The sequence below is a fragment of the Marmota flaviventris genome, chromosome 6 (genome assembly GCF_047511675.1).
Source record: "Marmota flaviventris isolate mMarFla1 chromosome 6, mMarFla1.hap1, whole genome shotgun sequence".
Classification (NCBI taxonomy): domain Eukaryota; kingdom Metazoa; phylum Chordata; class Mammalia; order Rodentia; family Sciuridae; genus Marmota; species Marmota flaviventris.
In genome coordinates, this window is record NC_092503.1 from 136774096 (window position 1) to 136802004 (window position 27909).

Sequence of the window (27909 nt, forward strand, 5' to 3'; positions counted from 1 at the left end):
CTGCCTCAGTCCCCTGAGCTGCTGAGATTACAGGTGTGTACCACCAGGCCAGGCTCTGAAGGGGAATTTGACACCTAAAACATGAGTATTTATCTTTTGACCTGAAAATTTCCTTTTAGGAATCTGGTAATCTGGATTAGTGGAAAATTTTCCACTGTTACAAAATCATATTGACATTAAGAGCTTGCCATTCAAAGTTAGGTCTGTGGACCAGCAGGATGCTAGTCACAGATGAACTTGTTGGAAATGCCCAATCTTAGGATCTACTTATTGGCATCTGCATTTTGACAACATTTCAGTTGATCTGCATGTGCCCTAAAGTCTGAGGCGAGTTTCACTAGGTTACTTATGGTGGCATTATTTTAAACAGACATAAGGTTGGAAACACTCCAAAAGGCAGAGGAATACTGTGCCCTCAGGAAACAGAAGAGGAAAGATCTGCTACCAGATTAGAAGGATTTTCATAGCATATGGAATGGAAAAAACAAGATAAACAGTTATTAGCTCCATTTGTATACAATGAATCAAATGCATTCCGCTGCCATGTCTAACTAATTAGAACAAATGAAAAAGACAAAAGTGCAGTGGGTACCTGTGTACACCTGGGGCCTTTCCCTTCTTTCCCTCTCCAGGCCTCCCTCTGCGGAGGCAGCTGCTGGCCCTGTGGCATGCAGGCTCTTTCCAGTACCCCACCCTCATACACACCCTGCCAGTATTTGAAGCCAGGAAGTCCCTGGGTCTTCCTCCTTTGGTTCTGCTCGCTGTGGTCTTGGCGCAGAGAATCTGGGGTACGTGTTTGACGGGAATCACTGTGGCACTCGGGGGTGGCCTATGGGCTCCAACTCTGGAGAAGCGGCGGACGGAGTTGCGGCTGGGGATGCGCGGGGCTGGGACGCAGAGACCCGAGCCTGGAGAAGTGGGGCGGGGCTGGGCACGGGGCCCCAGCTCAGGTCACTTTCTGGATCGCGGTGGCAGCCTCAGACCTTGTCGCCACCGCGGCCGGCTCTTGACGCGGTAGACCACCGGGATCCGGGTCATGCAGTCTCAGGACACAGGGCGAGCCTATTGCAGCGGGAGGGTGAGCGGGAAGCCCCAGCAGCAGCTCCCAGAACTAAATTGTAGGTGACCCCGCCTGTCCTGCCTCCAGTGGAGATCCCTACCTCCTGGAGACCTGGAGGCAGCTGGCTCCTGAAGCAGGGAGCTGGGCGTTGGGAACCCAGAGGGCTGGAGGCTAGAGACATGCGTGCCTAGAGGCCAAGGGGTCGGTGCCAAGGGTGGCTGCACCGGGCTCCCTCCGCCCCGCCTTTTCTGTGCAGGAGCCATGGTCTCCCCTCTTGTGCTAGCCTTGTCCGCACCTAGATGTTTGTTCTAACACACACAGGGCTTGTGGTTTTGAGATTTTCAAGCTTGCAAAGATAATCTCGAGGATCCTTTCACAACTTGAAAAGGCTGTGTTTTTTTTTTTCTTAATTAAATTTAGGCAAAATGTTATAATATTTGGCCTATTGAAGGATAAGATGATATGGGGAAAGTATTGGCTTCAGATCAACGTTGGCATCAGATTCACCATTTTAGGTCAGGACACATTTTATCTAGAGGCTCCAAAGATTCCATTCTGAGTCATGCTGCTGAACTTCCTTAAGGACATGTGCCTGCTAAGATCAACCCCACCCCAGTTTATGACACAACTCCTAAGCATCTTATGATAAAATCTCTTGAGAGCTATAAAGCTGCTGTGTGAGTGCCTGCATGGTAGAGCTCCCTGCCTCGGAGGGACAGCCTTGTTGGTTTCTTTGTGCTACTGACAACAAATCTCTTACATGAGGTTTGGGTGTGTGGCATGGTCTTTGGATTTTGCATGGACTCTGCAAGCGTCCTTTCAGAAAGTTTTATTTATGTTTGGGGTTTGTGTGTTGGATGAAATTGGCACTTAGTTTCTACTCACCTTTAAGTTCAATTTTGACAGACTTTATGGAAGATTAACATTTACATGGGGTCAGGAATACTCAGATGCCAGAGGGAAGCTGGGTCTGCTTGGCATCTTGTTGCTTGGGTGGGGTGCCATTGCACTGATGTAAAGAAAATGATCCTGGTTGCCTGCTTCCTTCCTGCTGTGGGTTAGGATTGCTGGGAAAAATTCAGATGAATTAAATGACTTTGGATTCAGGGTCGGGGTGGGGGGTGTATTTCAGTGCTGAGGCTCAGTAACATACACTGTGATTACCCTAAATGACTGCAGTTATCAGTAGATACTGGGGGTCTACCAGTGGTTCATAACTACTCTTGAGTAATTGCATCTGTTATGATTTGGTGCCTTGAAAGAGAAAGGGAGTACTTAGTTCCATAAACAAAATATAGTTGGTGCTGCATATCCGCAGGTTACCTATCCACAGACTTAACCAACAGTGAATGGAAAATATTCAGGGGCGGGGACTGATTCTCTACTGAACATATGCAGCCTTGTTTTCTTGTTATTCCCTAAACATTATGGTTTAACAACTCTTTATAGAGCACCTATGTTGTATTAGCTGTCATAAGTAATCTAGTGGTGATCTGAAGAATACAGAAGGATGTTCACAGGTTACATAAATATTATGTTATTTTATAACAAGTAACTGAGCATCTGAGGGCTTTAGTTTGCATGGAGGTCTTGTACAAATGCCTGTCAGCTACTTAGTAATTACTGTATTTAAGACTGCAGTCCAAGGCAATTTATTACAGGTCAGTAAATTACATTTAACTCAGACCAGTAACAGTAGAATGAAATTAGAACAAACAGCATCAATGTCCTTATATCTGATCATAAGGTTAGCCACGTGGATGTTGTAGGATCACATGGAAGACCACACACCTTACATTTCCAGGCTTGCTATACCATAGATTGGGCCAAGAACACACCAGAAGAAAATTATGTATACTTATTACCTATTAGGCATCAGCTTCTCAGAGAAGTTACACTCAGCCACCCATACCAGACACACCTATAACTACTCAAGAAGCAAAGTAGAGACAAAGGAGGAACCCAAGTTTCCATTTAAAATTTCCAATTTTCCATTCTGAGGCATGCTGCTGAACTTCCTTAAGAACCTGTGCCTGCTAAGGTCAACCTCACCCCAGTTTATGACACATAGTATTTATGTAGTATATAAATACTATGTTATAAAATAACATTTAAACCAACCCTTTTCATGGTTACACTTTATAGGAAATGAATGCATCCTTAGTCAAAGAAGTCAAGAAAAAAATTAAAAAGTGACACCCTAAAAATTTTTAGACTTGATCAGATGAATAAATTCAGTTGTGAACATGAACTGCTCAAAGTTCCTGGTGATGATTCAGGGCATAAAATGACCCTAGGATAGATCTATTAGATTTTTAAAATATGAATAGAATAGCTCATTAAGAAAAACTTATCTCTCTTTTGTCAATGATTACATTTTTTATTTGTAAAAGAAATACTATTTTCAAAGCAATAATTTTGAACTGCATAATGAATTTTGTGTGTGTTTGTGTGTGTGTGTGCGTGTGTGTGTGTGTGTGTGTGTGTGTGTGTGTGAAGTGTCCACATCTTATTTCCTGTAGCTGTAGAAGTAGGCACTTGGAAGGCCATTGTTAGGCATTGGGTTTGCAATGCGATCTGTGAAATATGTATCCTTGTTACTGGCATATCAATAGGTAAGAGAAAGACCTTAATTGAAAAATCTTACTAGGTTAATGACTTCCTTTGTTATTTGGAATATTTTAGTTATTAGTAAATTTTTAATTTAGATTATTTTCTCTTTTCTGGATTGGAACTCTCCAATCCTTTTTTAACTGACTGTTATGGATTTATATGTTATTGCAAAGTGAAAATGAAAATTGTTTTATGATTACATAGTAGTGCCAGGTTATTTTCAAATTCATGCTTCAGGACAAATAAAGATTTTAATACATGGGATTTAATGCTTAGACATGTTTCACAGTTAAAAGAGAGACTAAGTAATACCTGAAGGAATGTGATTTTAAACATTCACATATATTCTACTCTGCTCACAAAAATAGTTTGTATATTTGTGGCCATATGTATTCATCTTCTTGAACATAAAGCCCTGATAACCCAACAAACAAAGAGCCCTTTAAATCTTAAAACCAAGGACAAGACAAGGAGAGAGGAGATGAGCAGAGGACAAGAAATGCCAGCAGAGTTTTGAGCAGGAAAGTGGCTAGAGGAAGGAGCTCAGTGTCTGTGGAGGGAGGAGGGAGGAGCAGCCCAGAGGAGCTGACAGTCTCAACCTTGGAGTCCCTGGAGAGGGAGGGTGAAGTGCAGGTGGCAGCAGGGCCCCTCATAGAAAGTCTGTTTATGGAGTGGATTGAACCTCAGATGCCATCCCTTCTGCCCTGGCAACCAGGCAGCCCCCCTCTTCCCTAGCAGCCCCTGATAGGAGGTCAGGTCTCAGCCCTGCAAGAACTGATGAGAAAAGCACTGGGCTGAAATGAGGGGAGAGGGATCCAGCAGAAGCACCCCAGCCCCCACTCCAGCTACTTACACATCAGAGCCAGCAGCCAGACCAGGGTTGTTGTTTTTTTTTTTTTTTTTTTCTATTTGCCATTCTTCAGCAGAAAAAGCTACTGTGACTCCTTGATCATATCAGCAGAGAAGCCCCCAGCTGACAAGTCCCACTTGTGTAAACAGAATTTCCAGCAGTCTTTTGTGTTTTCCCCTAAATATGGACTGACACCCAGGGTTTGGTGGGCACTTTTGGGAATATTAAGCATGAAACAGAAACCTACATAGAATAAAACAATCACCAACCACCACCACACCAACAATAGCAAAACATCAGGGAAAGACAAGGCAGGGTGCAAAAGAAGCTCAAGAGAACTATAGTGGATGTTCTTTGGTAATTGGAATCAGGGAGTCCTTGGAAATTAAAAAGTGTAACAACTGACATTAACCAAAAAAAAAAAAAATCAATAGAAAAATTGGAGGACAATGGCCTTTCTCCAGAAAATGGGACAAAATGTAATTGTTATGGAAAAGGCAAGCAAAGTAAAAGGTGTGAGTAGAACTTTTCACTGTGTGTTGGGGCATTGTCAAAGTGTTGACCTCTCCAACTCAGGGCAGCTGGAGGGGGCAGCCTGGTGGCTGGAGATTTGAGCTGGACACCTCTACAGCAAGTAACCTTGTCCCAAAGTATAGTACTAGTGTCATTCTTTGTGTGTGCTGTGACATTCAGAAGGTTGGAAAGTCCCAGATGAGTTCATTCCAAGAGTTTTAGTGCTGACAAATAGGAAGTAAAAAAGCAGAGAACAGAGCTTCTGCAGGAAATGAGAAAGCACTTTAATTTGTTTTCCCTGAGTAGAAAGGAGAAATTTTTAAATTGCTACATTGAAAGGGCCCTCCAAATCTCCACCAAAAAGAATGAACTGGTTCCAAAGAAGGACACATCACTGGGACATTTCTGGATATCAGGGATGTGGATAAGATTTCTTAAGGTTGAAAGAGTCTGGGTGTTGTGAGATAGATGGAGCTGGGGTCAGAATGTCAGGAAAGTTCTTAACAGCAGAATTGGAGGTAAGGAAGCTATGAAGTGGTACTTCAAAACTTTGGATGTAAAATCCTGTCCAGCTCATTATAGACCTGCCTAACTCTCATTGGCATGGAGTAGTAGAATAAAGACATTTTCAGACATGCAACAAATCAAAACACCTATCTTTTTTCTTAGAAAACCATTGGACCCTTTTTTCCACCAAAATAAGAGAGGCAACCATGAAGCAGGAAGACATTGGGTCCAAAATGAAGGATGTTATTACCTAAGGGATAAGTCTGCCCAGAGGCCTGGGCAGTACACAGAATGATGGATCCATAAAGAAGCTGTGTCAGAAATGTGCTGATAAACACAGGTTGGTGTGACACAGAGGTGAAATGAAAGAAGAGTAGAGTTGAGTCCTGATGAAAGCTGCTAAGGGCATTCATGTTTTAGTAGAGTCAGGTTCATCTTTCAGTGGTGATCTAATTTATAGCATGATACATGAGGGACTGAAAGGGAAATATCTGTCCCAGCTTGCCACTGGTGTGCCCAACAGCAGCAACTGTATTTTCTATCAGCACCAGTACTCATCTGATTCTCATGTTTTTAGATTTTGTACTTTACAATCCTTGATTGAGAGAAACCAGGAGATAGGTTATAGTGTCATTGGAAGAAGTCTGAAGAGTTTCTGGAGAGGTGGTCCTGAACTTAGGGTGAATGGGGTTCTCGATAAATGTGCAGAAATGAATTGAAGAACACGTCTAAGGCAGAGATTGATTAAGAATGTGACTCATCTTGACAGAGATGCTTTTGGGGGTTCTCAGGCTCTTTTAATGGAATTTCGTGAGGGGTGAACATGGGAAAGTATTTGAGGATGACATCAGTCTGGTGATCACAAGATGGTTTAGGATGGATTCTTAGACTGATGTGGTCTATGTTAAGTGACCAATAAATCACACTGGAAAGTACCCTAGGTTATAAGTTTCTTAAAATATTGTCTCTCTCTCTTTGCTTAATCTGTTTCTTACATAAGACACTCCACAGTGCACAAGATAATTTTCATAACTGGATGAATTTCCAACAACTGTAAGACTGCCCAGAAATTTGGGAGTGAAATTAGCCCAGTTGGCTTGGGGAGTGACAGACCTGGGAAGAAACATATGCAAAACTTTAGCATCAGGCATGAGACTTTCAGATTAAAATCTCTTTTTAATCTCTCTTTGTCCTTCCTTTTGTCTAGTTTTTACCTCTTTTAGTTTTTCTATCCAATCTCAATACCACATTGTTGGACTAGAAAAATTCAACATGCACCCATAAGGCCCTGTTGTTGCCATAAAGCAAGGATGTTTGAGACCAACAGCTGGGGATAAAATAACCAATTTAAAGAGCTCCCCACTAGCCAAGTTAGGACAATTTGAGAACCAAGAAAAAAATGTCAGTTAATTGAAATATATTGTTTATAAAAAGCCCTAAGTCCATTAATCAGTTCAGATGAGGCAAACAAGGCTTAAAAAGTAACAGAATTCACCGAAATCTCCATCATGTTGGATTAGGCTCCAACTTTCTTAATAAGGCTCCTTTGGTGATAGAATTAAAATCAAGAATCAATAAATGGGATTAATTCAAACTAAAAAGCTTCTTCTCAGCAAAAGAAACAATCAATGAAGTGAATAGAAAGCTTACATCTTGGGAGCAAATTTTTACCACTCGCACATCAGATAGAGCACTTATCTCTAGGGTATATAAAGAATTTAAAAGCTAAACACCAGAAAAACAAATAACCCAATGAACAAATGGGCCAGTGAACTGAACAGACACCTCTCAGAAGAAGATATACAATCAACCAACAAATATATGAAAAAATATTCAACATCTCTAGGATTAGAAAAGTGGAAGTCAAAACTACTCTAAGATTTCATGTCACTCCAGTTGGAATAGAAGCTATTAAGAATACAAAAAACAAAAATGCTGGCAACTATGTGGGGTAAAAGGCATACTCCATACCAGCCTGTACGGGGCCCAGGCTCACCCCTCCACTGGTAGGGCAGACACCTGCTAGACTAGACTCTGGAACAGGACCGCCCCTTTCAACCAGGAAACTACCACTTGAAGTCAAGCCCGGGGGCCCAGATCTACCCATACCTGCCTGGGAAAGACCCAGGCTCACAGTAGGCCTGGGTCCACCCCTCCACCACCAGGTACTACCACAGCCCAGGTTCTAGCACAGGACTGCCTCTTCAGACCAGCAGAGTATCAGGTCTGGCCCAGATCTGTCCACATTGATTTGTGCAGGACCCAGGTCCAGGGTAGGTCTGAGTTCGCACCCCCTAAACCCACCTGGGAGCCTAAGCCTAACCCACTTCCATCTTGGGACACTAGAGTCATCACCATAGCCTTCCTCATACAGTAGCCCCTAACTTTATTGACAACAGACAGGGCCTACAAGCAGCTACATCTCAGAGAAGGCATCCCAAAGGGAGTGTGAGGCCCACTGTTGCAGCCCCATCTCTGTAAGATATTGCTTCCATCTTGGGACACCTTAAATATTATCTTGAGTTACCTGGGCTATTGCCGCCACCAACCTTAGATACAGTAGCACACACTGAGGGACACCTGTAGCGTTTGGAAGCCCAACATCAAGGTAAGGTTCACACAATCTGCATGGGTACTACAAGAATATAAGGAAGAAACTAATATCTCAGATCCACACTGCAAGAAAGGAAGACACATAGACAACATGAAAAAATAAGGGAGGCAAGTGCCCCAAACAAACCAGGACACTGTAATAACAGAACCTATGGACAGTGAAGTTGATGAAATGTCAGAGAAAGAGTTCAGAAGGTTCATAATTAAAATGATCTTTGAATTAAGGAATGACCTAAATGAGCAAATACAGGCAAAAATTGATAACTCCAACAAAGATATAAGCCAGCAAATAGAGGTAGCAAAAGATTACGTCAAGAGAGAGATATAGACTCGGATAAAAAAGGTCAGAAATCCTTGAAATAAAGGATACATAAATCAAATAAGAAACTCAATAGAAAGCATAAAAAACAGACAAGATCACTTGGAAAAAGAAGTCAGATAATGAAGACAAAGTATACAATCTAGAACATAAAGTAGATCACACAGTAAAGATAGTAAGAAACCAAATAGAACATCCAAGAATTATGGGACAGCATCAAAAGACCAAATCTAAGAGTTGTTGGGATAGAGGAAGGCACAGGGTTTCAAACCAAAGGAATGCACAATCTCTTCAATGATATTAGAAAATTTCCAAAGCATAAAGAACAAATTGAAAAACCAAACACAAGAGGCTTACAGGACACCAAATGTACAAAATTACAACAGATCTACACCAAGGCATATTATAATGAAAATTCCTATCATAAAGAATAAGGATAGAATCATAAAAGCCATAAGAGAGAGGAATCAGATCATATATAGGGGGAGACCAAAGCGTATCTCAGCAGATTTTTCAACCCACAAGACCCACAAAGCTAGAAAATCATGGAAAAACATATACCAAGATCTTAAAGGAAATGGATGCCAACCAAGAATCTTATACCCAGCAAACTAAGCTTTAGATTTGACAATGAAATAAAAAAATTCCATGACAAACAAAAGTTAAGAAGAATTTACAAATAGAAAGCCTATACTACAGAACATCCTCAGCAAAATATTCCATGAATAGGAAATGAAAAACAATGATGAAAATCAGCAGAGGGAGGGATTACACTAAAGGTAAATCTGATCAGAGGAGAAACCAAGTCATGTTAAATACCAAAAATAAACAAAAATGGCTGGGAACACAAATCAGTTCTCCATAATAACCCTGAAGGTTAATGACCTAAACTTAGGAATCAGAAGACATAGACTAGCAGATTGGATCAAAGAAAAAAGACCCAACAATATGCTGCCTCACAAAAACTCATAGGAAAAGACATCCACAGACTGAAGGTGAAGGGTGGGGGCAAATCCTAGCACTCCAATGGACTTTGGAAGCAAGCAGGGGTTTCCATTCTCATATCAAATAAAGTAGACTTCAAACTAAAGTCAATAAAAAAGGATAAAGAAGGATGCTGCATACTGCTCAAGGGAACAATACACCAACAAGTCTTAACAATTATAAATACATATGCCCCAAACAATGGAGCATCTACATTTCTCAAAAACACTTTCTCAAGTTCAAGAGTCAAAGAGACCACAACACAATAATTTTGGGTAACTTTAACACACCTCATTCATCACTAGATAGATCTTACAAACAAAAGCTGAACAAAGAAACTATAGAACTCCATAATACAATCAATAACTTAGTCTTAACTGACATGTCTAGAATATTTCGTCCTTCAACAAGAAAATATACTTTCTTCTCAGCAGCGCATGGATCCTTCTCTAAAATAGACCATATGCTATGCCACAAAGCAACTTTTAGCAAATATAATAAAGTAGAGATACTACCTGCATTCTATAAGATAATAATGGAATGACATTAGAAATCAATGATAAAATAAGAAATAAAAGTCACTCCAACACCTGGAGACTAAATAATATGCTACTGAATGTACAAAAATGTGCTGCAAAACACATCAAGGAGGAGATTAAAAAAATTTTAGAGGTGAATGAGAACACAGATGCAACATATCAAAATCTCTGGGACACTATGAAAGCAGTACTAAGAGGAAAAGTTCATTGCATGAAGTTCATTCTTTCAAAGAAGAAAAAGTCAACAAATAAATGACTTAACATTACATTTCAAAGCCCTAGAAAAAGAAGAACAAATCAACATCAAAAGCAGAAGACAGTAGATAATTAAAATCAGAGCTGCAATCAATGAAATTGAAAAAAAATTGGATCTTTGAAAAAATAAATAAAATTGACAGACCCTTAGCCATGCTAACAAACAAAAGGAGAGAGAAAACTCAAATTACTAACATACATGATGAAAAAGGAAATATCACAACAGACACTACAGAAATACAGAAGATTATTAGAAATTATTTTGAAAACTTGCACTCCAATAAAACAGAAAATATCAAAGGCATCAACAAATTTCTAGAGTCATATAATTTGTTCAAATTGAATCAGGATGGTATACACAATTTAAAGAGATCAATTTAAAGTGACGAAAGAGAAGACACAATCAAAAGTCTACCAACCAAGAAAAGCCCAGGACCAGATATAAACACAAGTAAGTTCTAACGACCTTTAAAGGAGAACTAATACTAATACTCTTCAATTTATTTCAGGAAATAGAAAAAGAGGCAGCACTTCCAAACTCATTCTGTGAGGACAATATGACCCTGATTCCAAAACTAGGCAAAGACACATCAAAAAAAGAAAACTTCAGACCAATATTTCTAATTAATATAGGTGCAAAAAATTCTCAATAAAACTCTGGCAAATCGGATACAAAAACACATCAAAAATATTGTGCACCATGATCAAGTGGGATAAATCCCAGGGATGCAAGGTTGATTCAACATTCAGAAATCAATAAATGTAATTCATAACGTCAATAGACTTGAAGATAAGAATCACATGATCATCTCAATAGATGCAGAAAAAGCAATTGACAAAATGCAGCACCCCTTTATATGTTCAAAACACTAGAACATAACTAGGGATAACCGGAACATATCTCAACATCATAAAGATTATCTATGCTAAGCCCCAGGCTAACATCATTCTAAATGGAGAAAAATTGAAGGCATTCCCTCTAAAAACTGGAAGAAGACAGGGATGCCCTCTTTCACCACTTCTATTTAACATAGTTCTTGAAACACTGGCCAGAGCAATTAGACAGATGAAAGAAATTAAAGGGATTCATATAGGAGAAGAAGAACTCAAATTGGCTCTATTTGTTAATGATATGAGTGTATACCTAGAAGACGCTAAAAATTCCACCACAAAACTTCTAGGACTAGTAAATGAATTCAGCAAAGTAGCAGGATATAAAATCAACACCCATAAATCAAATGCATTTCTGTATATCAGTGATAAATCCTCAGAAATGGAAATGAGGAGGACTACCCCATTTACAATAGGCTCAAAAATATTTGGGATTCAACTTAATTAAAGAGGTGAAAGATCTACATAATGAAAATTATAGAACCCTAAATAAAGAAAGTTAAAGAAGACCTTAGAAGATGGAAAGATCTACCGTGCTCTTGGGTTAGCAGAATTAATATTATCAAAGTGACCATACTTCCAAAAGCACTATACAGATTTAATGCAATTCCAATTAAAATCCCAATGACATTCCTCTTATAAATAGAACAAGCATGTAATTCATCTGGAAAAATAAGAGACCCAGAATAGCTAAAGCAATCCTTAGCAGGAAGAGTGAAGCAGGTGGCATCAATATACCAGAACTCAAACTATATAATACAGAGCAATAGAAACAAAACCAGCATGATATTGGCACCAAAACAGACTGGTAGTCCAATGGTACAGAATAGCGGACACAAAGAATAACCCACAAAACTACAGTTATCTTATAGTAGACAAAGGCACCAAAAACGTGCATTGGAGAAAAGATAGCCTCTTCAACAAAATGTGCTGGGGAAACTGGAAATCCATATGCAAGAAAATGAAATTAAACCCCTGTCTCTCACCATGTACAAAACCCAACTCAAAATGGATCAAGGACTTAGGAATAAAACCAGAGACCCTGTGTCTAATAGAAGAAAAAGTAGGCCCTAATCTCCATCATGTGGGATTAGGCCCCAACTTCCTTAATAAGACTCCTTTGGTGCAAGAATTAAAATAAGAATCAATAAATGGGATGGACTCCAACTTTCTCAGCAAAGGAAACAATCTGTGAGGTGAATAGAGAGCCTGCATCTTGAGAGCAAATTTTTACCACTCACACATCAGATAGAGCACTTATCTCTAGGTTATATAAAGAACTCAAAAAGTTAAACACCAAAAAAAAATAAAATAAAATAAATAACCCAATCCATAAATGGGCCCAGTACCTGAACAGACACTTCTGAAAAGATGATATAGAATCAATCAACATATATAGGTAAAAGTGTTCATCAATGCTAGCAATTACATACATGCAAATCAAAACTACTCAGATTCCATCTCACTCCAGCCAGAATGGCCGATATTGTGAAAACAAACAACAATAAGTGTTGGCAAGGATATGAAGAAAAAGGTACACTCATACACTGCTGATGAGACTGCAAAGTGGTGCAGCCAATATGGAAAACAGTATGGACATTTCTTGGAAAACTGGGAATGGAACCACCACTTGACGCAGCTGTTCCTCTCCTCAGTATATACCCAAAGGACTTAAAATAGCATACTACAGGGACACAGCCACATCAATGTTTATACGGGCACAATTCACAATAGCCAAACTGTGGAACCAACCTAGATGCCCTTCAATAGATGAATGGATAAAGAAACTGTGGTATATATACAAAATAGAATATTACTTAGCAATAAAAGAGAATAAAATCATGGCATTTGCAGGTAAATGGATGGAGTTAAAGAAGATAATGTTAAGTGAAGTTAGCCAATCCCCAAAAAATAAATGTGGAATGTCTTCTCTGATATAATGAGGCTGATTCATAGTGGGGTTTGGAAGGGGAGCATGGGAGGGTTAGAAATTCTAGATAGGGCAATGGGGTGGGAGGGAAATGGAGGGGGCAAGGGGGTAAAAGATGGTGGAATGAGATGGATATCATTACCCTAAGTACATGTATGAAGATACAAATTTTGTGAATATACTTTGTATAAAACAAGAGATATAAAAATTATTCTCTATATGTGTAATATGAATTTCAATGCACTCTGCTGTCATATATAACAAATTAGAATTAAAAATAAATAAAAAGTAACAGAATTCAGTGATGTTTGCATTCCATCTAGGATTTCTGTATAAACAGTTTAGTTTTTACAGGTTCCCAGGTGAATGAACAGTCCATAAACCAACCTAAAGGTATAAACAGTTAAACCAAAAGACTTAGAGCCAAGGTATGTGCTAGAACTGCAGGCTTTGCAACTCAGATGGAGAAAAACCCAAACATTACTTTCCTTTAAGGCAACACACGAGATTACAAGAAATTGCAATTTGGTGTTTGGCCAAGGACTTGTCGATACCATTGAAAGTGAGACTGAAGCCCAGAGATCCACTAACTACACAAATGTGCTTGGTTATAAAAAGTGTGAGCACCCATTGTCTAGCAACACCTGGGGGGTGGGGCACAATGACCACGAACCAATAAGCCCTGCTCCCTTGTTTTTGTAGACAGGAAATGGTCCCCTGAGGTTAATTCCATCCCAGGACACCATTACATTAAAGCATGGGTATAAAATAATATTTGCTCAGGAGCTTAGTTTTGTTTTTTTTTTTTGTTTGTTTGTTTGTTTTTTGTACCAGGGATTGAGTCTGGGGGCAATTTACCCCTGCACCACATCCTCATCCTTTTTTATGTTTTATTTTGAGACAAGAGCTTGTTAAGTGGCTGAGGCTGGCTTTGAACTTGTGATCCTCTTGCCTCAGCCCCCCAAGCCACTGAGATTACAGGCATGTGCCACTACACCTGGCTGCTTAGCTCTGACAAATTTCCTCTTGGTCTCATCCTCTCCATTCCCATGAGTTTTTGATTTTCATAGTCTGCCCAATATGGTTTGCAACCCTTTGCTAATCTCAATGTAAATCTTTGTTCTAGAGAGCCTCTCTCTGAATTTCTTTCCTTTTTTATTCATGTTGACACCCCCCTTTTATAAACTACATGTGACCACATGATTACATTTGGGAGCCACCTGAATGGTCCATGATATTCTCTCCATCAGAAGATTCTTAATTACAGCTGCAAAGTCTCTTTTGTCATATGAGGGAGTTTTCACAGGTTCCAGGGATTAGGACCTAGATGTGTTTGGGGACCTTGTTCTATGGACCAAAGCTATATGAATGGGATGCTATACAAAGTGATGCTTCATGTTCTTGTCACAGTCCCTTATTTAGGTACACCTTCCCACTCCTGTGTACTCTGAAACACTCATTTCCTCCTTGTTCTGGGGGTTTCCACCCACTGCTCAGGGGAATCATGGGGACTGTCTTAGAATGTTGGCATTCTGCTGCTGGGGAAATGAGTTTGGTAAACATCTGTGAACCATGTTAGAACAGACAGGTCCTGTGCCCACAGTGCACCTGGCCTGCTCCACTGCATGTGTAGACTTCCTGTCTGATTGAGCCCTTTCCTTCCTCTTGTCCTCTCACCTGATTCCTTCCAGGCTCTTCCTGAAGTTCATGACTTCTCCAAGTGTATTGGAAAGACTCAGTCCGAGTGCTCCTCAGCTGCAATCAGTTCAAGCTGGTGAACTTCCTGATCCCTGTTGAAAATGGAAAATTGTGAATAGGGATCACTGAAGTCCTGCTGTGCTATATAACATTTTGTGATTCTGTGATTCCAACTGGCCTGAAGACACCTGCACGCCACTCACTTCTGACTGTTTAACTGTGTTCCTGCCCTTGGCATTGCCAGAGCTGCCAGGGCATTGCCAAATGCGCTTCTGGAAAAGCTCCAGACACCCCTGAGCTCTGAGTGTGTGGAGGTGGACATGGGTAGGCACCACTGACCAGAGATGAGGAAGAGTTGTGAGCACATGGGCCAAGTGCCCTTGCCTGTGACAGCATAGGCCCTTAACATGGCCTTAGATTTGGGCTTTATCACATGCATAGGTTCCCTAGATGAATTGAGGATTTAATGATGTCCTGCTGAGCACACCTGATCTGTTGGGAGAGATGGGTGGGTATTTAATTCAGAGGAGAGAAAGGTCTCATGTGGCTTTACCTCCCAAATTTATTTTAAGGCTTCAGGTTATCCGAAAATGGGGAACTCTCCCATATTATAAAAACGCTTGTGTATCTTGTCTTTGTAACTTTGTGAGTAAATTTGTAATTTTTAATGATCTCCAAATTAAATGATACAATAAGCTCTTATAACACACCAAAGAATACAGACATGGAAGCCAAAGTCAATCACCCTTTCTCTTACCCACTCCAGGAAGTGACTGCAGCAATGTGGTGCCTGTGTCCCCCCCCCCACCCTGACTTTGCCCATGCACACAAAGAAGTGTGCAGATACAGGTCTTCACACAACAGGATCATAGTATTAAATTTTACTCTTCTTTTTCATTTAATATTAGGATATAAAATAATCTTGAGACCCCAAAAAGACCCTCAGAGTTCTGTGTGTGTCTGTTTGCTTATTGCACCACAGCAGCAGTGGAGTTAACGGGAGGGAAAGTGCAGTTGGCCTGTGAGCCTGTGTTCATGTGATACTGATCTGAAGTCCATCATTCCAGGCTTGCCATCATGGATCCTCTGTTGGAAGCAACGGGCACCTTTGCCTTAAACCTTCTTAAAACGCTGGGTGAAGACAGTTCAAGAAATGTGTTTTACTCACCCATCAGCATCTCCTCGGCCCTGGCCATGGTCCTCATGGGGGCAAAGGGAACCACTGCAGTCCAGATGGCTCAGGTACCTGGTGTCCTTTGGGAGTAATAGTAAATGCTGGTAGTTGTCAATTGAGCTGATTCTCCACACTTCAAATCCCAAAAGGATTGCTGTGGATGGACATCAGAGAGTATCAGAGGGGTGTGGATGGAGAGTTGACAAGAAGCACATGCTACCCCTGCTGAGCACCCCTGTGAGCACATTGCAGTCCCTGAACTGTAGCAATTTCCAAATTCAGCCAGGTGTGTGTGCCAGGCTCCTCTGCCCTCAGGGTGGGAATATTCCTTGATTGGCTCCACCTGGTTTTCCTGGGACTCATTCCTGGTCCCTCACATGTAAGGCCACGGCACTCCCCTGTGCATTCTGGGCTTAGCGCTTGACAACTCCTGTCCTTTTCCAGAAGAAATGGGTCATGTTTCATGTATGTTGCTCTCTTAGCCTTCCTCCTGCCAAAAAAGAGTTGGGGTTCAAGGGCCTCTCTTCACTTTGAATTGTGTCACCTTTTAGTTACAAGGTTTTATAACTCCTTTAAAACCATTGTAGGATTTCTGTGTCTCAAGTTGCAGCCTGCTGCACTGGACAAAGCCACACGCACAAGCCTGTTTGAGACAAGACTGTGTCAGGTTGGAAGTAAGGGTGCTGTGGGGCACCTTTGTCTACAGGTCTATGAGATGTTGCCTTTGTTGTCCATAGGTTTTTACAAAGTGGATCTTGATCTTGCTCCTGAGGCCATGGATTGGAGCTCTACCTTGAAGACATTTCTTAGGTTGAGAATTATGTTTTCAACTGGAGAGGGAGCTCCAAGATAAGAAACACCTTTATGTTCTACCCATCAAGACCTGGGTTAGAAATAGTTCCTTGATATTCTGCTTGCAAATGCAATAATTCTTTCTTTAGCTCATCTCTCTCTTCCCACACTCTAAGTTAGGCAGCTAAAAGGAAGATATGCACTTCCCAGACATCTTAGACAGCTGTGGGCATCCACTGGGAACGTGTCCTATCTTACCTCTTGCTACAATGCAGACTGCGGTAGTAATTTCATCCCTGTCCCTCCAGCCACTGTCAACTGCCCATGTCCAAAGCCAGCATCAAGTTGTTTATTTTTGTTATGATGGAACACTTCTGCATTGCTGCACATGTTATCTGTTGCTGCAAAACAAACCATCCCCAAACTTAGTGGCTTGAAATAATAATGGTGGATTATTTCTCAGATCCAGTGGCCTCAGAGGCAGTTCGTATGCTCCCTGTGATGACAGCTGGGGTCACTCAGGCTACTGTTGCAATAGACAGCTGGATTGCAAGGTGCAAGGAGGCTTTCTCTCACATGTGGGGTCTTGGTGATGGGTATTGGCTGGGGCTTTGGTTCTCTTCCCAGCAACTCAGCCTGTGTGGTAGCACATCCTCCAAGGGGATACCTTGGACTTCCTTCCAACATGGCAGCAGGGTGCAAGAGAGTGAACGTGACAGCTACAAAGCTTTTTTAAGGTTCAGGCCTGGACAGTATTGCTTGTGCTGAATTCTGTTGGTCAGAGCCTTTACAAAACTAAAGGCAGGGAGAGACTGCACCTTACAATATTCTGGAGCATCCTGTGTTTGCAGAGATGGGAGGTCTGGTGGTAACTCTGTCTCCAGTGAGGCTCCAGATACAAAAAGCCTGGGTTGTGGAGAGACATTTCTGCTCAGAACAATACTGACAGGGTACAGAGAAGGATCCTGGGAGGGACACTGCAGAGTGAGCTTTCAAGATACTTTTTGTCTCTAATTGGTTGGTGGTAAGAATCTGCACAGTTCTTAGGCCAAGTTTAGGATAGTTTGCTTGTTCCCTGTAGTCAGGGCCTACTGCAATGGTGTATTTTTGTTTTGTTTCTGATTTCAGGCACTTTCCTTAAATAAAAGCAGCAGCAGTGGAGGTGGAGATGTCCACCAGGGCTTCCAGTCTCTTCTCACCGAATTGAACAAGTCGGACACACAGTACTTGCTTAGAACAGCCAACAGGCTCTTTGGAGAAAAGTCTTATGATTTCCTCTCAGTAAGTCATACTCGCTGCTTTTGATGAAGCAAGGTGGTGGGAGGAGGGGGACTCGTGGTGCAGCTGAAAGAGCCTGGGCTGTGAATTCACTCAGGTTTCTGGCTACTCATGTATTTGTTCACACCCTTTCATTTAAAAAATCAGAAAACTACTCAAGTCACAGGTGAGTACATTTTTTGTGCAGAATACAATAAAGCCAGCAAAGCAAGAGCCACATTAACCTCTTTCCCACAACCCATCATCCCTCCCAGAATAAGAGCTTTCATAGATTTGACATGTATCCTCCTGCACATGTAGTGTTCTTGTTTTGTAGTAATTTTCTCTGCATTATGCCTTTATCCAATACACGTTGTTTTGAAATACATTTCTCTTGTTCTTCCCATCTCAGTGTATGTGGATCTACTTCAGTGTTGTTATCATGATCATCATCATCACCATTGTGTGGCACTGGGGATTGAAACCAGGACCTCAAATATAAATAAGCATGAGCTCTACCACTGAGTGCTTCCCCAGCCCTACATCACTATTATGAACCATCATCTGATAATTCTAAGTTGGACACATTGTAACATAGAAAGCTATTTGCTCATGGATGGGCTTTAGGTCATACCCAGTATGGGCTGTTACAGACAGTGTTATTGACTGTGACTTTTGTGCATGTATGCGTGTGTGTGCTGCTCCCAGGTGGATTTGTGGTGGGAGGAAGGATATAGAGCACTGATATTTTAATATATATTACTCAATGTCTCTCCAAAGTGATGTATCTGTTTCTTTCAGAGATATAAGCAGAATGTTGGTTTCCATCTACCATGATCAACACTGCATGTTTGTAGCTTTTGAATCTTGATTCCTTATGAGATTGAACTTAAGCCCTTTGAGCATGGACAAACTGAGTCCATAATTCCAAAATCCAAAATTGGAAAGTGCCAAAATGTAAAATACTTCAGCGCATGTGCATTTTGGGATATTCAACCTGTACATGTTTTCTGCACATTGTTTATTTACATATTCTGTGCACCTTTTTCTATTGATCTGTATTCCCTTTTCTTATTGATTTGTAAGAGTTTTTGTATGTATGGGATTTCAATGTTTTCTATGTTTTTTCCCTCATTTTTCAAACCTGTTTTAAATTACATTAATTGTTTTAAAAGAAGTGTTATAAAATGAACATAAACAAGCATGGGTTCAAATATTGGTAACAACTATTATCACAGTATGATTTTTTATAATCTGTTTAACTTATTTAATTAGTCTTAGCTACTTTATAGGTATCATCACCCTCTTTAAGTCTTTTATATGTTCAGAAATTCCAACACACTCACATGATTGGCTGATTTAATTTTCTTTCATGTTATTTTTGTGGATATTTTAAGAAAACTATTGATATTTAAAAAATTATATCAGTATATAAAATAAGGAAATTAGAAATATTTGCTATTCATGAATTTAAACTTCCAAAAATTGAATACCAACCATGATGTATAATTACATGTTCCTTGAGTTTGATTTTTCATTGTTTGTATAAGAGTAACTTGAATAGCAGGTAGTTATTTCCTAGGGTGTTTAAAAGTTGTAAAAATCACTCACAAGTGTGTGGCAAGTTATCAATATTTGAGTGGCCAGTTTGCTTTCAGACTATTTTCTTAGATTGAAAGATTTAAAATTTTTCAGAAACAGAACAGTGAAATTGGTAAAGCAAGAACTCTGTGAGAATGAAATGGAATGATACAGGAAGTTCTCCTTTTAAGTGCCCACAATATATTGAGAATTCAGTAACATTGGATAAAGTAGTAATAATGAAAGTAATTCAGCTGGGCCTCAAAGTAACTCTGGGAGCTTCATACAGCCAGGGCTGTCTCATTTACGGGGCAAACAAAGAGGCAGAGACACTAATTATCCTTTTTAAGGCCACTCAGCTAATAAGTCAAAGAACTTGCGTTCCTAACACCTGTGTCTGTGCAATACTGAAGGAGAAATGTGAAATCTTGCCTTATAACGAGAAATCAAATATTGAGCCGTAAGTTGTTCAAAAGGAAGATTAGGAAATAATTTCATAGTGCATTGCCAATGTAATGAGTTTTAAGCACACTTATATTCCACAAATTTTCTATTTTAACATGGTAGAATGTATGTGTTCATCAATGTCATTATCATTTCATAGGATATATTAGTAAAACACTTTGAACCTCTTTTTCCTTTCTTTTTTGGTGATTCTGAGGATCGGATCGAACCAAGGGATTTTCCCATGCTGGGCAAATGCTTTACCACTGAGCCAAATCATAACCCTGGTCGTTTTTTTGAGAATTGCTTACTACCCCAAAGTGAGATGTTCAGCAGCACTGGCAATCTCTAGACACATGTAATTAATCAAAATAAAATAAAAGAGAATATTCAGTTCTGCAGCTGCACTGACCTGATCTCAGGTGCTCTGTAGTCACCTGTGATACCATTTTTGATGGTGCTCATTTTTCTGTTATCACAGGAAGTTGTGGTGGCAGGGTGGTGCAGAATGGCTCATTTTCCTATGTTCTACTTTCTGTGTTCAGTATCCCTTATTCCAGAGTGCAGAGGAGTGCTAGCTCTTGCTGGGTTAACTTTCTCTCCATAGTTATTGCAGTTCAGCTTCCTCCCAGTTACCTCTTGAGGCTCAGCAACTCCCATAAAGATCCAGCCATTCATGAAATTTATTTGATATTAGGGACATTAAAGATGGCCCAAACTGAGTAGGTTGATTTTATGTTTATTCTACGTATTTATTTGTAAATATCATCTTTAAATCAGCACATTTTTTTTATTTTCTGCTTTGGTACATGAAAGAAGTACACTTGTTAATTATTTTGGAACCATGCAATTATGTTGCTCTGCCTTAGTCTTTTAAAGATTCCTGCCAGAATTTCTACCAAGCAGAGATGGAAGAGCTTGACTTTCTGAATGCTACAGAGGAGTCCAGAAAACACATAAACACCTGGGTAGCTAAAGAGACAGAAGGTAAAAGCATAGTTTTTATTTGTTGTTTCTGTTGATGGTGGGATTATTCTTGCTTTGTTTGCAGTGCTGGGGATCCAACCCAGGGCCTTGGGCATGCTGAGCAGATGCTCTACCGATGAGCTACAGTCCCAGCCTGTTGTTCTGTTTTTAATAGTATTTACAACAGTCTTATTGTAAGTTCCTTCACAAGATTGTGGAATATAAACAGGAATGATGTTTTTGTTCTCAAAATAATTTCAGACTTTAAAAGTTTGCTTCTGAAATACTGTCAGTGGATGACATTTTCTCTAGCTCTTCCCTGCTCATCTTAGTGTATCGGTGATGTTTTCCCATAGTCAGCACCCCTCTTCTGGAACAATCCACACTGTAATGTCTTTGCTGTTGTTTGTTTTTTCTTTTCACCAATAGCATAAAGAAAAATTCACCTGACAGGTCTCAGCTGTGTCCTCTCTAGTGTGAGCTCATGCACCCCAGTTTTCATGCATTGCTGCAAGTTGTTTGGTGGTATCCTCATGGACCTGTGGTTTTCAATGTAAACTGTGTGTTTTGTTTTTTCTTTTCAATTTTGGTACCAGGGATTCCAACCAGAGGGACTTAAATACCAAGCCACATCGTCAAATCATTTAATGGGATATTTGTCCTAAATAAATATTTTATTTAGAGACAGGGTCTTGTGAAGATGCTTAGGGCCTCAGTTGCTAAGGCTGGCTTAAAATTTACAATCCTTCTGCCTAAGCCTCCCAAGCCTCTGTGATTACAGGCATGTACCACCATGTCTGGCTAAACCTTGCTTTACATTTGTAAAGAGCATCTTGTAACAGCTCATCTTTTTAAAATCTTAAATATTTTTAGTTGATAATAACAAAATCATATATATTGTACAAAAACAATATTGTTCAATATGCTGGACTAGAAATAATAACAAAACTATACATGATGCTTCAATTCATATATAATGTGTGTAATGTTTAAATCAGGGTGAACATATCTAGCATCTCAAACATTTAAGTTTAAATTTATAATTACTCCTTGTAACAATATTTTTACTTGTTTAATTTGTAGGCACCAATTATTTCTTTCTATCTCATGTGGTATGAATTCACTTACTAAGATCTACTTTTTCCTTTTACGTTTTATTCAAATGATGGTATGTTTCTTCCTAGAACATGTATTTCAATGCCAGGGATATTGCTTGTTTTGATGACAAGTATCTATTTATATTATTTGGAGAATATGTGATCCTTTATCTCTGTGCTTGACCATTTGAGGAGGTGGGTCCCTCTCTGTATCATCACTGAAACACCCATCAGAAAACTCGCAGCTAACTGGTTCTTTAATCTTCCTTTCAGATAAAATTACAGAGTTGCTGTCTCCAGGTTCATTGGATAAAATCACTAAACTGGTTCTCGTGAATGCCATCTACTTCAAAGGAAACTGGGATACAGAGTTTGACAAAGAGCTCACCCGGGAGAGACCATTTAAAGTCAGCAAGGTGAATGCTGCATAGTAACAAAGGAGATTCCCAGACACAGGGCCTGTATTTGTTGGTTTCTAGATCATGAAGGCCACCACATGGAGCCTGCGCTTTTCATGGTGTGGGGTAGCCCTGAAGCAAGGAATCCCCATGCCTTGGTGCCTTTCTCTCATGAGTTTCCTCCTTTTGTATGTCACCAAGGGTTCGGTTCTGTTTGCCCCTGCCTCGCGCCCCGCGCCACAGTCACCTGTCCTACTTTCTCTGGTGTGTTAATCTCCAAGGCAAATCTGATGGTGTAGCTCTCAGGCTAACTTTAGGTCTTTCTTGGCTTCTCAGAACTTTTGAGATAAAGTTCAAACTCCAAATTTGGTGTATGAGGGTCCTCGTAGACCTGGATCCTCCCCATTCGCTTCAGTACCTTCACACTCCTTTCTTAACTGCTGTGTCCCCACTGGAAGCCCCACCTGGTATCTACCCCTTTATCTAAGCTGTCACTGTGCCCCCTGCTGGTTTTTACAAGACATAGCAGTGGTTGAAGGACTTTTTACTTTTGTTGAAAAACCATCCCAGGGCAGATGGCTGTCATATAAGTGCTTGACCTGTAGGCAGTTGGAAGTTATCGAGGAGTTATGATAGCCAGTGCTCAGGAAATACTGAACCAATCATGATCTTCAGTCTTCCTTTGTTTGTAAGGATAACACCAGTACATATTTTTGTTTAAAAACAAGCAAAGGGATACATACACAGAATTAGACTCTTGAGTTTAACCACCTTCAGCTTGGAATGTGTGTGCAGATAGCCTGGTGTCTTTCTCTCACGGAATCCATTTTTTAAAAAGTCTTTTTAATTATAGAGGTTTTTTTTGTTGATATGCTGCAGAGCAGACAGGGTGGACTAATGTTTTCTTGATCACTGAACATAAGTTAGATCTTCCTCGTCCACTTGGATCTGAACCTTCAGTTTTTCAAGACATACATTTTGTGTTGAGATTTATTCTGAAATGAACTGTCTTGTTTTCCCCTAAAATATGATTTTTTTCCTCCTTGAAATTCATCTTTAACAAGATGTATGTTAGGGCTTCATTCAACTGTAAGCAACGGAAACCCCAGATCTCTGCAGTTTAGCTCACAGCTCATCTCACCACCCAGGAGGCCCAGAGGAGAGGAGAACCCAGGGCTGATGTGGCACTGGGGTGAGGCTCTTGGGAACCAGCTCTTCATGCTCTGCCCCCTCAGCCTGTGGCCTCTTCCTCGTGCTCACAGGAGGGCTCAGATACTGCCCCCACTGTTCAGGCAGGATGGGTCAGGAAGGACAGATGATGGAGGGCAAAAGGCCTTCTTTGGAGGTTCTGCCATTGTACTCAGAGGGAAACCAGAACTGCTCTCATGTGGCTTCTGCTCGATATAGAGCAGTGAAGAAGTTTACCTTGCTTTCTGCAGTGGAGGGAGAGGATGGAGCTGCAGCAGGGGTTGACTGTACCAGCCCACAGAGTGTGTGGCAGGGGTGTCTCCAGGGACATGGATTTTAAGTTGATAAGGATTTTCATTTGGATTCCTCATTTCTAAATGAGATTAAGCTTACTAACATAATTATATATTTAGTGAGTCATTAAATTACCAAGATTGGATTCTATTCTATTATAAGATTGGAGACCGTGGGTCCTGGAGGGGAATGCAGAGAAATTGAATAAGGTGGGGTCAGCACCCTGAGGCCTGTGGGCCAAAGCCAGCCCATATCAAGTTTATCAGATAAAGTTTTGTTGGTGCAAACACATACTTACTTGTTTAAATGTGTCACAACAGTAGAATCCAGTAGGTATGATAGAAAGTCTCTGTAGCACAAACGCAAAATATTTAGTGTCCACCAGTTTATGGAAAAAGTGTGCCAATTTCTGGCCAAGGACATGTCTGAGGAGCCAAGGGCAGGAGACTGTTGTGGCTGAGGTCTAGTTCAGGCAAGCTCGACAAGGCGGAGACAGAAAGTGACAACAGATATGTCTTTGGTTTACTGCATTTGATCCGGAATGGTGTGCTGTGCCAGAGAACTAGGGCGCTCCCTCAGCTGTGCCTGTTGCATGGAATTAGAAACAACTTCATTGTAGCTGCTGGTATCAAACTGTGGAGTACTCATGAGTTAAACAGTATTGTAGGGTAGGATGTGGTCACTGTCTTCTGTCTTTTTCTCATGGTCTGAGGATGGCCCTTGGCTATTTCTGCTCATCAGTTTATTTATTCATTTATTCAGCTGATGTTAATTGAGTGCCTACTATGTGCCAGGTATTGACTAGCTGAACATGTCTGCCCCATGAAACTTACATTTTCTTGAGGAAGAGACCAGAATCTTAAATAAGACATTAGTAGTTGTTAGGCAGTGGTAATTGCTCCAGAGACACAAAGGAAGCAGACAGGAAGCTATGGATGGGTGTATAGTTGCAGGTCAGGTCTATCAAGGAAGCATTCACTGAGAGGGTGATACTTGAGTAAAGACCAGGAAAAGGCAAAGGCTACACTCTCTAGGTTTTAGGGATGAGTTGACAGAGGAGAGATAGAATGACCTTGATTTTCCATAGAGAACCCTGTGAGTGTAGGAACCAGCAGAGGGAGAGTAGTAGGAAGTGAGGAGAGACAAGGAATGGGAGATGAGCTGTTGTGATTATAGGATGTACTGAGCACTTCAGATCTTGCTCCTAGGAGAGGGGGTGTCATGGAAGGGTGTGCAGTCAGAGGGGTGTAATCTGACTTATGTTTCACTGGGATCCCTCTGAGGTCATCTCTGTACTCCAGGGATAGGGTGATGGCACTGGAAGAAAGAACAGCAGATGAGGTTTTGGTTGTATTTCAAAGGTAGAGCCACCATCATTTGCTAAGGAGTGAGATGCACAGTGTAAGAGAAATTCATGAGCAAGGACACACCATGGCTTTTGACAACTGGATGCATGGTGTCACTGCCAACTGTGATGGGCAGAGGTGTAGGTGGAGCAGGAAGGGGACATAAGAAGCCCACAGTCATGTGTGACATTAGCACTTTCTGTTGGTCTAAGTGTGGGTGTCACGCAGCCAGTATAACACATGAGCTGGAGTCCAGGGGAGAGGTCCCGGCTAGAACTGTAAATTTGTGGATTAAGTTCAAAGTAATAAGAAGAGGTGAAGTCACTAAGAAACATTTTGGATATGAGTCTGGGTACCTTGGTGTTGGGAGGTTTGTAAGTCAGCATTCTCTCAGTGTGCCAAATAATGATATAATCCACTAATAAAGGGACAGATTCATCTGAGCTCAAAATTTAAGTTTCCCATCCATGATGAGGCAGACCCTTTGCTCTTAGGCATGGGGGTGGTGGATGGAAGAGTTGGGAGCAGTTGATCAAGCAAAACTGGTCACCTCAGTCAGGAAATGAAGGATAGAGGAAGGGCTTGGGTCTCAGAGTCCCCTCCAAGGACTTGCCCTAATGACCTAACTTCTACTAGGCCCTGCCTTTTAAAGGTTCCACCACCTCCCAATAGCTCCACACTGTAGGTAAAACCTTTAACACACTGGCCTCTGGGGACACATGGTGTCTAACCATAACAGGGGTTTAGGAGGAACCTCATGGCCTGTTCTAGAAGGTGGGTCAAGAGTGTTCTGGGGGCCCACAGGGGCTAACCTCTGTGGTATAGTCCACTGTGTCAGCTGGGTCAAGTTTCTACTCAACAGTTGTCCATTTCCTTACAGAATGAGGAGAAGCCTGTGCAAATGATGTTTAAGGAGTCGACTTTTAAAATGACCTATATACGGGAAATATGCACCAAGATTCTGGTCCTTCCCTACGTCAGCAAGGAGCTGAATATGATCATCATGCTGCCCGATGAGCACATTGACTTGAAAACAGTAAGGAGCACTAAGCCATAACGAGGCCGTGATGGCAGGGGAAGGGCATTGGGTTTCTGGTGTAGCTGCTTTCCCCCGTTCCCAGTTAGCTTTTTATTTTTTTTAAATTTAATTTAATTGTTTTGTTTGTGTCTATGTTGGGAGTGGAACAAGGATCTTGCAGATGTTAGGCAAGCTCTCCTGCTGAGCTGTCCCTGGGTTACCTTGATTACCCATAGCACCACCTCTGGCCAAGGCGAGGCTCCCACTCACAATGTGGAACATCTGTATAACCACATGTGGCCCTGTGTGACAGTATGTGCTAGGTCTTGACCCGTTCAACTCTCTTCTAGGTGGAGAAGGAACTTACTTATGAGAAATACATAGAGTGGACCAGCCCAGACAAGATGTACAAAAAGCAGGTGGAGGTGTTCCTCCCTCGGTTTAAGCTACAGGAAAATTATGATTTGGAGGAAGTCCTTTGCAGCCTGGGCATGACCGATGCCTTCGATGAGGCCAGAGCAGACTTTTCTGGAATGTCATCCAGAAGAGACCTGCATCTGTCCAAGGTCGTGCACAAGTCCTTTGTGGAGGTCAATGAGGAGGGTACCGAAGCTGCAGCTGCCACAGCCTGTAGGATAGTGCTACTGTGCAGACCTCCGCGCTTCTGCGCAGACCACCCCTTCCTCTTCTTCATCCAGCACAGCAGGACCAGAGGGATTCTGTTCTGCGGCCGAGTTTCTTCTCCATGAGGAAACAGTCATCCCTGGGTGCAGTCCTCTGCTTTCACCCTCTGACCCACATTTCTTCTGACACTTCACCATGTGCCTGTGACCCAAGTGACCTTATTAGTGCAGTGTAACAATTCAGAAATAAAGGGTCATTTTGGAGACCCATGTCAACTACTGTTTGCATGTGAGATGTTTTTCCAGGATCTGAAATTGCCCCTCTTTGTGGGTCTGTGGTCACGTTGGTTGCTGGGTTCATTCATCCCTGCCGGGGATATGCTGTCACCCACCCTGTTGCAGCTGGGAAGGACCCCGTGGCTTCACTGTGGGCAGATAACTGCCATCACCATTGGCCCTTCTCCAGGTATAAGAAGATAAGTGGTGCTTCTCTCTTCTCCACTGTGGCATGAAAATCTCATCCCATTTTTAGTGAGAGTCTAGAGTAGAATTCAGAGCTGTGAGGAGGGGTGAGGGGTGAGGGCTCATCTCAGGAACCTCCTGTGGGGAGCTCAAAAATCCCCAAATTCTGTGTGCTCTCTAGAAGACTCCATGGAGGTGGGAGAGCGGGTAACTTGGGCCAGTGAGAAATCAGTCCCTTTTCCAAGTGCATCTCTACTTTCCTGTGTTGTGATGGAGAATGGGTATATTCACACACACACTGCCCCCTGCCTTGTAAAGTTAAATTGCTCCCAGGGGTCAGAGGTATACCTAACCATTCACAGTAAGGTGGTTTACAACAACTGTGCGGTTACATACCAGGTGGATTTCTTCATGGCAAATATTATTACAAAAAACAAGTGGCTAAGTTTTCTGCAGCCAGTTGTGTTACTTGCTGGCAATGCAGTTGTAGCATTCAG

The 27909-nt window shown here is 41.3% G+C and overlaps 2 protein-coding genes across 3 annotated transcripts in view; both read left to right on the forward strand.

Moving 5' to 3' along the window:
- Window positions 1-741: 741 nt before the first annotated feature.
- LOC114107394 (serpin B6-like) lies at window positions 742-27226 on the forward strand. The gene is made up of 7 exons (XM_034635445.2): window positions 742-788; window positions 15840-16014; window positions 17867-18019; window positions 20890-21007; window positions 22357-22499; window positions 26190-26345; window positions 26678-27226. The coding sequence occupies exons 2-7, from the start codon at window positions 15850-15852 to the stop codon at window positions 27074-27076; spliced, it is 1134 nt and encodes a 377-aa protein (XP_034491336.2). The 5' UTR covers window positions 742-788; window positions 15840-15849; the 3' UTR covers window positions 27077-27226.
- LOC117794681 (serpin B6-like) overlaps window positions 773-27909 on the forward strand; it is a 154163-nt gene continuing 127026 nt past the window's right edge. Inside the window, exon 1 of one of the 2 annotated variants that reach the window (XM_071613628.1) lies at window positions 773-788. Coding sequence is in view for 1 of the 2 variants with exons in the window: in XM_071613626.1 (XP_071469727.1) it covers window positions 15093-15096 (4 nt within the window). In the remaining variant the exon portion in view is untranslated. Of the gene's footprint in view, window positions 789-15077; window positions 15097-27909 lie in introns of those variants that run through there. The other variant, XM_071613626.1, reaches the window with a different exon arrangement.

Excerpts from the sequence above, each read along its gene's own strand:
- LOC114107394 (XM_034635445.2), top strand. The coding sequence starts at position 15,850 with ATGGATCCTCTGTTGGAAGCAACGGGCACCTTTGCCTTAAACCTTCTT. Across the intron at positions 16,015-17,866 it reads CTGCAGTCCAGATGGCTCAG|GCACTTTCCTTAAATAAAAG; the intron begins GTACCTGGTGTC and ends TTCTGATTTCAG. Across the intron at positions 21,008-22,356 it reads GGTAGCTAAAGAGACAGAAG|ATAAAATTACAGAGTTGCTG; the intron begins GTAAAAGCATAG and ends TCTTCCTTTCAG.